Source organism: Lepidochelys olivacea (assembly GCF_965140295.1).
Source record: "Lepidochelys olivacea isolate rLepOli2 genome assembly, chromosome: 2".
Classification (NCBI taxonomy): domain Eukaryota; kingdom Metazoa; phylum Chordata; order Testudines; family Cheloniidae; genus Lepidochelys; species Lepidochelys olivacea.
This window is the reverse complement of record NC_140412.1, coordinates 53647258-53661102: the sequence shown is the minus strand read 5'-3', so window position 1 is coordinate 53661102 and position 13845 is coordinate 53647258. Positions and strand designations below refer to the sequence as shown.

The window sequence follows — 13845 nt, the reverse complement described above, 5'->3', positions numbered from 1 at the left end:
AAATGTTCTTTTGCCATATGTTTTTGAGGCAGATACCATTTCACCTCTACAGTGCGAAAAACAATTTGGCTTCCCTCCAAGTCTTGCTTTACTAGGCTATGATGGTGATCTGACCATTGAAGGCCAGATTCACAGCTGCTGTAAAACTGAAGTCAATGGAAAAATTTACATTAGCTGAGGCTCTACCCCTGGTACTTTTCCATTTATTTTGCACCAGCCACTTCATGTAGCTAGACTAGTGTTCATCTCACAATGGAAATCGTCCATTCAAATTCCTGTCCCATTCCAGGTTGCTAAATCCTGGGGTATTTATGGAAGAGTTTATAAACATACCCAGGCCATTTATACTGAGAGATCAGAACTCTTCATAATGTACAATATATGGCAAATACCCAGACTAACAAGTTATCAATATAAGGCCCTGTATATACTGTATCTCCTGGGACAGTCTTAACATTGCAACCTCATTGACTTGCATCAGAAGATCAGTGGTTTCATTTTGTTTTAAGTGAACTTCAGTGTCCTAAACGTAATTCTAAACTAACAGCAAAGCTCATGTTTCTAGCAATTGTGCTCATAAGTAAGGATAATAGAATTCAGGGTGCAGATTGCATGCATTTAAGATCCTCTGTAGATTTCATGGTCTTTGCAGAATTTAAGCTTTTGATTAAAAAAATTATTGTTTTAGGCCTTTTGTTTGGAAAAATAACCTTCTTCCTGTTTACAGAAACAAAATGGAGCCAGATCAGATCTGAACTTCCTCCAGTCATCTTAAGGCAATGTTAACTTTAAAGCCTATATGTGACCATTTCAACATATACTTCTAAAGATAGCTTGAGGAAAACAAAAAAATTCATAGCTCTTGTTTCTGAAGCCCAATTATAAAAGAGTACAACTTTTTAGACTGAAATCCCATATAATTTTGAAATAAAATGCTCATGCATAAATGACTGCATCTCTTACCACTGAAATATTTAAGGCAGGTACAGTGTCACATGGTAGCCTTATTAATCCAGAATTCTCAAATACTCTCCTTCAGATGTTTCCTTATTTGAATTCCTCACATATGTTCAGTATCTTCATACCTCAGTTATTGAAATGGGCCTTGCTTATAATGGATGTGGGAGGAAACAGTTTTCCAGAATGTCCCTCAGATATATTGCCACTATTAATAAGTGTATTTATTTCTTACTCTACATATATTTTATTAACTTAGTTTTACCAAGCATTTCGAGAAAAAACAAAACAGCAGATCTCACAAAAATCCAGACTCAGTGCACTTGCCCTTTCTAATCAAAGACTTGCTTATTAGTGTTTTTTATTTACTCAGAATGCCTTATCCACTGTCTTCTGACATTCCCTAGACTATTGCCTCAGCAGGATGTGTCTTTTTCCCAGTCCCAGGAGGCCCAGGTGCTGAAACATCTGGCAGAAAAGAGAGAACATGAGCGAGAAGTCCTTCAGAAGGCTTTGGAGGAGAACAATAACTTCAGCAAAATGGCAGAGGAAAAGCTGATACTGAAAATGGAACAGATCAAAGAAAACCGTGAAGCTAATTTAGCCGCTCTTATTGAACGTCTTCAAGAAAAGGTAATCAAGTCATGACTCCACACCACAGCCTGCAGCAAGAATTAGGGTCAAAATTTTCAAAAGTGACTGGTGATTTTGTGTGACTCCATTTTTAGATCCCTTAACTTGAGGCACCTTAAAGGGGGCCGATCTTCAGAGGATGAGTGTTCAGGGCTTTCTGAAAACCATGTGCCATTAAGATGACAAGCCGAGCACTCAAAATCACTAATTGCTTTTGAAAAATCTGGGCCTCCTTCTCAGACTATACCAGCTAGTTCTCTACTATCCCCAATTCTGATATGCTTTCGGGCCTGTTTATCTGTTCCCTTTTCTGGCTGAGACCTGCACCTTTACCATTATGGGCAAAGAGTCTGTGTTTTTGAAATCAAAGGCCCCAGGTTCAAAAAGAGAAAAAATGCCAAAGAAAGTTTGTTTGGGTTTAATTTCTGGCTTCTAAGCGGGATTTATGAACAATGTGGAATAAATCATTTGTCTCATATTTAACCACATACATCCATAATGGACTGTGTTGCAATCGCTCTCCTAATTGAGGGAGATCAGATCTATTTTTTGGACCCCTTCAATAGACATCCCCAGGGGCTGAGCATACTTACCATTTCTAATGCAACCCTCCCAGCCTGGAGAGCAAAAGCAAAAGAGGAAAAGGAACCAGATGTGATAAAGTCCTTTTAACTTGTTCTGCAGAGAACGTTAACTTTTCTCTGTTGGGATGCAATACGAGCTGCTATTTTGAAGCATCTAATATGTCAGCAGACTAGTGTATATACCTCTCAATTGTCCCTTATGAAGAGGGATGTCCATTGTAGATCTACGCTTTTCTCCATCTTACACTCATCTTACGGCCATCTCACCTTGTTAACTGTCGATAATTGGAGTCAGAGATGTCACATCAGGAAGCAGAGCTGGACAAGAAAGCGAGGGCAGCATCCTGTGTTATATCCTAAAGACAGATGTAACAGGCTGTTTCAACCAAGCCTCTGGGAGCCCCAGGATTGTGCCTAACCTCCCTGACAGTGTTTTAAATAAGTTAGACTACAAAAACAATCAAGCTACCTCACATTATTTTCATTTACTTCCTATTACTTATAGGAGGAGGATGAAAAAAAAAACAAAGAAAGAAAGAAAAATGGGGGCGGGAGGAGATAAGAGAGAATGTTCTTTTTCTTGGCTGGGTCCCAAAAATGAAGCCGAGCACAGGGCCCCACTAACTCTAAATCCGCCACTGGCTCAAGCTCATCTTTGAAATACTCAGATTGCCCCTTCTCGGGGATCTCACCAATTTCAATGTAAGAGCTATCCCATGCCTATGTCAGCTGTAAAGCCTCTTGTCCTTCAGATAGTGTTCTTTGTGGTCTCCTTCACAGTGATGAGGCATGTCTGAATCCCCAGCTCTTCTAAAGAGGGTGGGACATTAACTCACTAACAGTTAGTATCAGTTGCGAGTGGGGACTCTCAATTCCCATGTCCCTGCTGAACCCTGAGGAGTTTCATACCTGGATACTGCCCCGGCATAATGGTGGTCTCGGAAAGTTATAGAAACTAAAGCACAGACTGCAGAGGAGGTGGCTGGGTGTCTGTCCCCTGCAGCAGCATCTCGTTTGGTACAAAGACTTATTCTAGGCATATAGAAGATACGTTATTGTCCCCAGCCATAGGACAAAGAACCATTCTCTGCAAGAAACTCTCCTGTTGAAATGTTTTGGCTAATGTGCAGTCTGATTCATCCAGATGACTGCTTCAGTCTGTCAGCAGCTCCTTTGGATGAGACCACAATGAGTTGTGACCTTTGAGACTATAGTTAGGTCTCTCCTTGCCTTTTGACTGTGAAAGTTGCAAGCTAGTTATGGAGTATATTTATGACTGGTGTCTTGTTTTAGACAAGGATGTCCAGGGTTCTCAGAAGCTCACTAATGCAGATCTGATTCATGTCCATTTAGGGTTGTTCTGATTCTTTTCCAGTGTTGCTGTGCTACCCTTACTGACAGGCATTGTCACCATGCGACATTCTGCCTGCATCCTGCCCAGATGCCTTTGTGGAGGGATTCTTAAGTCCTTTTCCTCACACTGCATCTGCATAGAATTTAGCCCTAAATTAGAATTGTTCCCTTTTTACTCCAAGTCTTCCACAAGTTCAGTGTCTGGATAGTTGTCATAAATATAAAGGGAAGGGTAAACCCCTTGGAAATCCCTCCTGGCCAGGGGAAAGCTCCTCTCACCTGTAAAGGGTTAAGAAGCTAAAGGTAACCTCGCTGGCACCTGACCAAAATGACCAATGAGGAGACAAGACACTTTCAAAAGCTGGGAGGAGGGAGAGAAACTAAGGGTCTGTGTCTGTCTGTATGCTGGTTTCTGCCAGGGATAGACCAGGAATGGAGCCTTAGAACTTTTAGTAAGTAATCTAGCTAGGTATGTGTTAGATTATGATTTCTTTAAATGGCTGAGAAAAGAATTGTGCTGAATAGAATAACTATTTCTGTCTGTGTATCTTTTTTGTAACTTAAGGTTTTGCCTAGAGGGGTTCTCTATGTTTTTGAATCTAATTACCCTGTAAGATATCTACCATCCTGATTTTACAGGGGGGATTTCTTTATTTCTATTTACTTCTATTTTTTATTAAAAGTCTTCTTGTAAAACACTGAATGCTTTTTCATTGTTCTCAGATCCAAGGGTTTGGGTCTGTGGTCACCTATGCAAATTGGTGAGGCTTTTTATCCAACATTTCCCAGGAAAGGGGGGGTGCAAGTGTTGGGAGGATTGCTCATTGTTCTTAAGATCCAAGGGTCTGGGTCTGTAGTCACCTAGGCAAATTGGTGAGGCTTTTTACCAAACCTTGCCCAGGAAGTGGGGTGCAAGGTTTTGGGAAGTATTTTGGGGGGAAGGACGCGTCCAAACAGCTCTTCCCCAGTAACCAGTATTAGTTTGGTGGTGGTAGCGGCCGGTCCAAGGACAACGGGTGTAATATTTTGTACCTTGGGGAAGTTTTGACCTAAGCTGGTAAAGATAAGCTTAGGAGGTTTTTCATGCAGGTCCCCACATCTGTACCCTAGAGTTCAGAGTGGGGGAGGAACCTTGACAATAGTACCTTGTCAGGCTGTTGATCCTGGTGTTTACTTTGCCAGTGACAGCAACCTCAATTGCTTGCTTGTCCACTTCTCCCTCAATCACCTCCGTGCTTCCTCACATGCCATCCCTGTGCATTGGAACATCTCCACATAAGTATAAATAAAACTGTCAACTTATCCTTAAAAGCTACCTCTGAAATGATGCCTATAAATTTCTCCTGCTGGCACCGGTTAGGGTAAATGATGATCTGCGATTTCTGCTTTTCTGTTCAACTCTGCTCATTTCATTACTCATTCCCACACCCTTCCCCATCATATATGTCTAGTTTTCCTCCTGTTGTGTCCTGTCATCTAGATTGTGAGCTCTCTGGCTACTTTGATGGAGCCATGATCCTTAACTGCAGCTCCTACGAACTACTGTAATACAAACAGTAATAATAACCACCTCTCACACACGAAGATATGGTAACCTGCTAGCAAGAAGGTAATTACCTAGAGCCAATTCACCTCAGCAGAGATTAAATTTAGGGTGAAATTCCCTCCTGTGCAGAGGGCATGCCACAGGGGCTATGTCACTCTTAAATCCTACTTAAGACCTCAAAATAGGACTTAAGTCAAATTTAGGTAGTGAATAGGCCTTGTGCTGGCCTGGTGAATTTCATCCTTTGTGAGCAGCACCCTCAAAAGATTGTTTTTCTACTGAGGCTATCTATGCACAGGTGACCTGTACACAGAGAGAAAGGGGTTTCTTTTAAGAATCTTCCTGGGCAGGTTCAACAAAGAAGAGGTTTGACCTTTCCTTTCTTGATGTTTTCCAGGAGAGGCATGCTGCAGAGGTCCGTAGAAACAAGGAGCTCCAGGTGGAACTGTCTGGCTGAAAAAGGCAACGGTGGATGAGACACCTCCCCACCATTAGTAAACTCCCCTGCCTATATTATTACGGATCATGCGATATCAGTATGGGAAATGTATGACATGGTTTAAAAAAAAATCAAGAACTCAATAAAAAACAAAACAAAAACAAAAATAAAAACAATATGGTCTCTCTGCAGAATGATTTGCTTGATGTTTAAAAAAAAACTTGGATCTTATTTTGTAAATACTTACATTTTTGTTAAAAAATACAAGTATTGCATTATGCAAGTTATTTCATAATCTTACATGTCCTGTAACAGGCTTTTGATGTTGTCTATTTCCACTCAGTTGAATTTGCTAGGTCTGTTCATTTGAAGCAGCCCATGTCTAATTCCATTCTCTGCCATTTTAATTCTAACCATCCAATGAGGTCAATAGTAGGTCTATGGTGCTAGAGACCAGTCATCGCCTAATAACCCAGAAGGCTTTGTAATCAATAAGCTCTGTTAAAACAATAACTAGATCACAGGTATTGTGACTCCACATGAAGCTGTCCAGATAGAAAGCTCTTAAAACATTGTGTGTTCATAATTTATTTACACCTATCCTTGGTAGCATCAGAATGAACCAGAGATTAAACTGTTATTTGCAATGTTTATTTTGTCTGCCTTCATCAGATCAGAGGCAACAAATATTGCTTTTTTAATAAGAATTATTGATAAGAAGGCAAGTGACATCCATCTGAGCCAAAGTTTAGAAGCTGAGTATCATAAACAGCTAGCTATGAAAAATCCTAAATGGTACACAATAGCCATAAAAAATCCTAATTGTCTCACAAGCTTAATTCACCAGTTGAAGATTTATTGATGGAGCAATTAATCAACATCAAGTGGCTTTATCTGTAGATGCCATGATCTAGGATATTCATTTGAAGCTACTATGTTACATGTGTAAAAATACAAGAGGCTTCTGAATATTTCTACCTGGAACCCATGAGCTGGCTGTTGTATTTTTTTTTTTTTAACACTGCTGATTTCCACTCAACATGACCTGTGCTCTTCAGTGTTAGTCAACCTGACCTACTTTAAAGACATCTAGAAAAAAAGAGGGCTGATGCGGCAGGAATCATTAGACAGGGTGCTTGTGCCAAGTACGATATCACCAAACCTAACATATCCCCTAAAAGAGCTGCCGTTTTGAAGTGGTCCCTACCCCCTGGAGGTTGCTGCCTGCATATTCTACTCTTCATTAGTGCTATTTTCCTGTATGTCATTGTGAGCAAGCTGTGATTAATAAAGAATTGGGGTTCTGTGAACTGAAAAAGGGCTTGTCTGTTCTCTTGCTCCATCACTTCTCTTACACATGCCACTGTGAAGTTAAAGTCCACTGACTTCATACCATATTATTACCTGTCTACGAGGCGGAGATATAATGCAATACTGAAGGGTGACTTTACAGAGCACAGAATGTAATAAAAAAAAAAGAAACCACCAGTAAAAAGTCAAGTGGGGTTGCAGGCTTACCAATACGGTCATGTCCCACAACAAGCACATATCATGGCCCCAACCCTGCTATCTGTTAACACATTGATATTAGAGCCCAAGGAAACTCACTTCCAGGCTTAAATGAACAAGGCAAAATAGGTAGAGATGGTGGTGAGCAGCAGGGTTTGGCTGTAGCACTGGATCTGGACTCACACCATGTAGAGTCACAGGTTTGGTCAATCAAGAATAATTATTTTCAAATAGTTTCTGATTTAAATCCAGGAAAGCAAAGCTACTGAGAGAGGTTCCTGAAGAAAGATGGGCCAAGACAAATATTTATGCTAAATTCCCTGAATCTGGGGAGTTCCAAGCCCCAAAATCTGAACCAGCCCAGGGTTTGGTTTTGCAAAACCAGAATCCACCCAACAAACTCAGTCCGTGCAGCGCTTTTGGCTCATTTCTCAGACAATCAGCAAATGCCCACGCAGCCACAAGGACATGAGCAACATAACAGATTTGATGACACATGCATCACATAACAATAGGAGGGATTAAGCCCTTCACAAAAAAATTGTTTTTGTTGTTTAAATTCTTCTGTTTTTATGGCAGCAATAATAAAAGAGGAAATGGAAAACACTAGGAACTGGTTCAAATAGCAAACTTTGGATCTGGATTTCATACTCCCCAAAGTTGGCAGGTATTTCGATTTGGCATTTTGGTTGCACCCATTATATATATTCATAGATTCCAAGGCCAGAAGGGACCACTGTGATCATCCAGTCTGACCTCCTGCATAGCACAGGCCATTGAACTTCCCCACATAATTCGTAGAACAGATCTTTTAGAAAACCATCCAGGAGCTTACCTACGTTCACATCGACAGGTTTGGTGTGAGCATTTCTCAAGCAAAGATAATATACTGGCACCTGAGGATCCTTCAGAACCAAATTACTGCCATGTCAATTGGCTAGTAAATTTTGGCACCATTCCTATTACGCCATCACTGTATACTTTCTAGCTGATCCCCATTTATACATTTGGTGTAATGGATCTATAAAATGGGGTTGCAGATTAAAGATTTTCCTGAAAAGTAAAAACACTCAGAACACCCATTTTTAAAGCCTTTCTATCCCAGCCATCTTAAATATTTGAGCTTTTTGAAATTCTGTGGGATCTGTGGGTGTGCAGCACCTTCAACAATTAGGCTACTTCCTTAGGTGACTAACCATAGATTTGGGTGCCTAACGATATCTGCAGACTGATGTGAGCATTTTTAGCCCAAGTACTGAAACTGAACTAACTGAAATTGCTGGGAGAGCCTTAAACAGTGCAGTGCATGCTGGGGACACTGGAACACCAGAGCAAATGCCTGGCCATCTCAATGAGAGTTACAATGGACACAAATCAGATGTCAAGAATTATAACATTCATAAACCAGTCGGAGAACACTTCAGTCTCTCTGGTCACGCAATCGCAGACATGAAGGTCGCTATCTTAAAACAAAAATCTTCAAATCCAGACTCCAGCGAGAAACTGCTGAATTGGAATTCATTTGCAAATTGGATACTATTAATTTAGGCTTAAATAGTGACTGGGAGTGGCTAAGTCATTATGCAAGGTAGCCTATTTCCTCTTGTTTTTTCCTACCCCCCGCCCCCAGATGTTCTGGTTTAACTTGGATTTAAACTTGGAGAGTGGTCAGTTTGGATGAGCTATTACCAGCAGAATAGTGAGTTTGTGTGTGTGGTTTTTGGGAGGGGGGTGAGGGGGTGAGAGAACCTGGATTTGTGCAGGAAATGGCCCAACTTTATTATCATGCACATTGTGTAAAGAGTTGTCACTTTGGATGGGCTATCACCAGCAGGAGAGTGAATTTGTGTGGGGGGGTGGAGGGTGAGAAAACCTGGATTTGTGCTGGAAATGGCCCACCTGATGATCACTTTAGATAAGCTATTACCAGCAGGACAGTGGGGTGGGAGGAGGTATTTTTTCATATTCTCTGTGTATAAATAAAGTCTGCTGCAGTTTCCACGGCATGCATCCGATGAAGTGAGCTGTAGCTCACGAAAGCTCATGCTCAAATAAATTGGTGAGTCAAGAAAGATAGAATCCTGAAAATCTTATACGTTTGCCCTACCACCTCAGAAATATTGGTGCAGTGGCGCCATGCAGTGGTTAATTTTTATTTTGTCAGCCTCGGGAGAATCTCTACAGCATGTAGTGCAAGCTCTTCTGTCAAAGGTTTTTCACGGAATCAGCATTATGCTTTCACTATTACACGTGTAAGAGATTTGATAGCTTTGGAGTCCCGTCACTTTAGCTCATGACTGTTTCACTGCACTGCGGTGTGAGTGACACAAAATCATATCCAAGTGCAGAACTGGAAGCAGTCCGTTTATTCGTAGATTCGTAGTTTCCAAGGCCAGAAGGGCCCATTTGTGATCTGATGTCCTCCATAACACAGGCCACAGAACTTCCCCCAAAATAATTCCTAGTGCATAGATATTAGAAAAACATCCAGATCTTTATTTAAAAATGGTCAGTGATGGAATATCCACCATGACATTTGGTACATTGTTCCAATGGTTAATTACTGTCACTGTTAGAAATGTATGCCTTATTTCCCTTCCAGATTTATCTAGCTTCACATTCCAGCCATTGGATTATGTTATATCTTTTTTCTGCTAAAGTGAAGAGCCCATTATTAAATATTTGTTCCCCATGGGGGTACTTATAGAGTGTAATCAAATCACCCCTTAACTTTCTCTTTGTTAAGCTAAGTAGATAGAGCTCCTTGAGTCTATCATTATAAGATGTTTTCTAATCCTTTAATAATTCTCAAGGCTCTTTATTGAACCCTCTCCAATTTATCAACATCCTTCATGAACTGTGGACACCAGAACCGGACACATTGTACCAGCTCACTTCAGTGCCAAATATAGAGCTAGAATAACCTCTCTACTACTCCTCAAGATTCTTGTTTATGCATCCAAGCATCGCATTAGCCTTTTGGTCACAGAGTCACACAGGGAGCTCATGTTCAGCTGATTATCCACCATGATGCCCAATTCTTTTTTAGAGTCTTTGCTGCCCAGGATAGATTTCCCCCATCCCTTAAGTCCGGCCTATATTCTTTGTTCCTAGGCATATGCATTTACATTTGGTATATGAAAATGCATCTTATTTGCTTGATCCTATCTTATCAAGCGATCCAGATAACTCTGTATCGGTAACCTGTTGTCTTCATTATTTACCACTCCCCCAATTTTTGGGTCACCTGCACATTTTATCAGTGATTATTTTATACATGATAACAAAGTATTCTAACTACAGAGCAGCAAGGGGGCAGAATTATTTGCTATGCTGCCCAGAATCCTCATTAACTAAAAGAACAACTAGCCTAATGTGACTTTAGACAAGCCTAGCATTGTCAGAGTCCTGGGAGGCAAGTGATCATACACAGCAAGCAGCTCAGAAGGAACAGATAGGAGCAACTGCAGAAAGATAGGGAACAGAGAGCTACGCCAGCATGGATGCTCAGTAACAGATCATGTGGGCTAGACAAACAAAGAAATAACTCTTGCACTTAAAACATAGGCCTAGCATTGCAGCAGATGAAAGAGACGGTTTAGCCTTGAATTCATCCTTCTACAAAGGTGCGTAGCCACAGAAGGCTTAGAATGGGGGATAACCAGAACACATTACAAGTAGACATAAAAATCCAGCCCACAGCACCTGTAAAGGTAAAAACTACATCTAGTATCAGAACTCCCCTCACCATTGTATGGCACTGAAAATAAGAAAAATAATCGAAAATTGGTTTCTATGTCCATGACAATAGTTCTTTGCGCACACATAGTTCACTGGAGACAGAAGGCAACCTGAAAGCAGCCTCAAAGCCAAGATACAGAACAAGAGAGTGGGAGGTGTCTGTTAACTAAGGAAAGAGCCATGCCACAGCTTTTCAGACAGGAACCTACTTCATGGTATTATGGAAACACAGAGGCCTATTTCAAAAAGGCATTCAGAATTCATATTATATTAACATTTACTTTAGGAATATAACCCCTAAACTATTTTTAAAAAATCATTTTTAACATGATGGTTGTACAAATTTGATATATGTGTTCTAGTTGCTTTCACACAAGCTTTTAAAAAACACGGTAAAATCATGCATGACCAGCAGGGGGCAATACATTATTATTATTAAACATGTGACTAAGATCACTTTACATCTCAAATGTGGCACTCTGTGCACTACACTAAGGCCCTGGTACATAGGTGCTGGAACTACGGGTCTTGGGGGTGCTAGTGGACCCCCGGCTTGAAGTGGTTTCCTCACATACAGGGTTTATAGTTTGGTTCAATGGCGCTCAGCACCCCCACTATACAAATTGTTCCAGCCCCCCTGCCTGCTATGGAGTATTGTGAAGTATGACATCCTGTTACTTGTCCAGAGATCTGGATTTTAGTTTGACTCATAAAATGTGTTATCCTTTGAGTGGGGAAACCCCACTGCTTTGGCTGGATTCCTTTATAGAAAAGTCCTACACAACCTGAGGACGAACCCAGTGGAGTCCAGTGGAGATTTCATATGGTTCTGTATAAGTTATTTTAAAAACCTACAGAACATAAGAAAGATCTTCTGCTGTTCACTTTTTAAACCATCCTAAAGAAATTCTATGGCATGGATAGAATTATCTATAAAATTCTACAGGATAGTTCAGAAAGATTGATATTTTCTCTCAGTTTTTAAAAGGACCTCTCCAGAAGTGTTGAAAGAAAGAAAGAAACCCTGCAGTAATAGACTGGACATTATCTCCTCAGCATCTCTATGGCCTAACACTATTCCATTTCCTAATTATACAGATTCTACCCCTATTGCTAGTTTGCAGTTATTACTTGTATTCAGTCCCTCCCTATCTGGGGGAGGGGGACTAGAGTTTAAAAAAATAATGAGCTTGCTGTTGAATATCACTTTTACACTATATGATTATTTGAAGCAGGGACCCTGGATAACTCACAATCTGTTCTGTTCAACCCAGCAAGGGGATAGATCTCTGATAGCTTCGGCTTCGTAAAGTCCCTGTCTTTTCCCCCTTGATAGTCAAAGCCAGGTTGAAAGTCTCTCCTATAGCAAAGACTCTCTGGCTCCTTTCTTCCTTGACTGGAAAATAGCTCAGTAAACAGAGTCTTCCCCTCTTGCGAAGGGAAATTCTATGTGCCTGGATGAAGCTTACTGGTCTGTGCTTCTCCCACCCTTTCTACAGCCAGACTGTTTCCCTCCTTCTCTCAGGAAAGCTACCTGTTCTCTTTCTCGCTCCCTGTGCACAAGGAATTCTGATCCCCTCTCTCTAGGGAGACCTGGGATAGGCCCCCATCAGCTGCCACTCCTCTGGGGCTGACTCCCAGAACCTCTTAATTGGCTCTTGCCTTCTCCTTCTTCCTCCTCACAATTTCAAAGTTCCATGTGCTCTTTTGACAAAGGATGATGGAAGGCCAGACATCAAGGAGCCCACGGGACTAATTGTATTCAATATTTTTCACTAATGAACTTGGCAAAAAAGTAGGAATGTGCTAATGAAATTTGCTGATGATACAAAGTTGGGAGATATCGTCAGTACAGAGGAGGACTGGAATATTATACAGGGAGATAGATCTAGATGACTTTGAAGACTGGAGTGACAGAAGTAGGATGAGATTCAACATTACAAAGTGCAAGGTCATGCATTTAGGGTCTAACAATAAGAATTTCTGCTACAAGCTCAAGGCTTATCAGCTGGGCAGTAACAGAAGCGGAGACACCCCTGGGTGTATGAGTCAATCACAGGATGACTATGAGCCACCAATGTGATGCAGCTGTGAAAAACACAAATGTGATCCTAGGATGTATTAGGAAAGGCATTTTCAGTAGAGATAGGGGAGTATTAATGCCATTTTACTATACACTAGTAAGACCTCATCTGGAATACCATGTACAATTCTGGCCACTCCTGCTCAAGAAAGCTGAATTCCAACTGGAACAGGTGTAGAGAAATGCTACTACGCTGACCAGGGGAGTGGAGGGCCTATCTTATGACAGAAGTCTGGAAGTTCCTAAAGCTAATGCTTCAGGGTTTCAGTCAGCCACCAGCAGGGGGTCAGGAAGGGATTTCCCCCCAATGTATTCTAGGAGGGGTTTCTTATCTCCTTCCTCTGAAGCATCCGGGATAGCCCTGCTGGAGATGGGACACTGGACAGGCGGGCCAGGGATCTGAAGTGGCACTGAGCATTGTCTCTCTCGGATGCTTGAGCTAGCTTGTTCTCACTCATATGCTCAAGGGCTAACTTATGTCCATATGTGGAGTCTGACAGGAATTTTTCTCTAGGTCAGATTGGCAGTCATCTTGGGGGTATTTCCCCTTCCTCTGCACCGTGTGGATGCAGGTCAGACCCAGATAATCCTGCAAAGTATCTCATTTAATCATTTCCCTCCCATTGCAGGGGCCTCAAGTACTGGTGCACCTCAGTCCCTCCTCTTCTCTGCCTGAGGCACATAATAGTCTAGTCTCCTGCAGACTGTAATACTTTAGTCTCTTTTCAGTTGTTGGGTTTAGTGTGTGAGCGCTGGTTGGTGCTGGTGGCCTGTGATATATCAGAGGTCACACCAGATGATCTAGTGCAGTGATTTTCAAACTGCAGGTCACAACCCAGTACTGAAAGGAAAGGCACTGGGTTGCGGCATCTCTGGTCAGCACCACCAACCAGGCTATTAAAAGTCCCATCAGCAGTGCTGCCCGGCTCAGGCAAGCTAGTCCCTATCTGTTCTGACAGAATGCTGTACTTGGGAAGTGGCCAGCAGAGGGTCTGGCTCC

General features: G+C 41.6%; 1 protein-coding gene across 1 annotated transcript in view; it reads left to right on the top strand.

The window, feature by feature from the left end:
* Nucleotides 1-6830, top strand: part of STMN2 (stathmin 2) — a 56531-nt gene extending 49701 nt beyond the window's left edge. The window contains exons 4-5 of the mRNA XM_084619315.1: nt 1399-1590; nt 5471-6830. Coding sequence (XP_084475441.1) covers nt 1399-1590; nt 5471-5530 — 252 coding nt within the window. The 3' untranslated portion in view covers nt 5531-6830. The remainder of the gene's footprint in view (nt 1-1398; nt 1591-5470) is intronic.
* The last annotated feature ends 7015 nt before the right edge of the window (nt 6831-13845 follow it).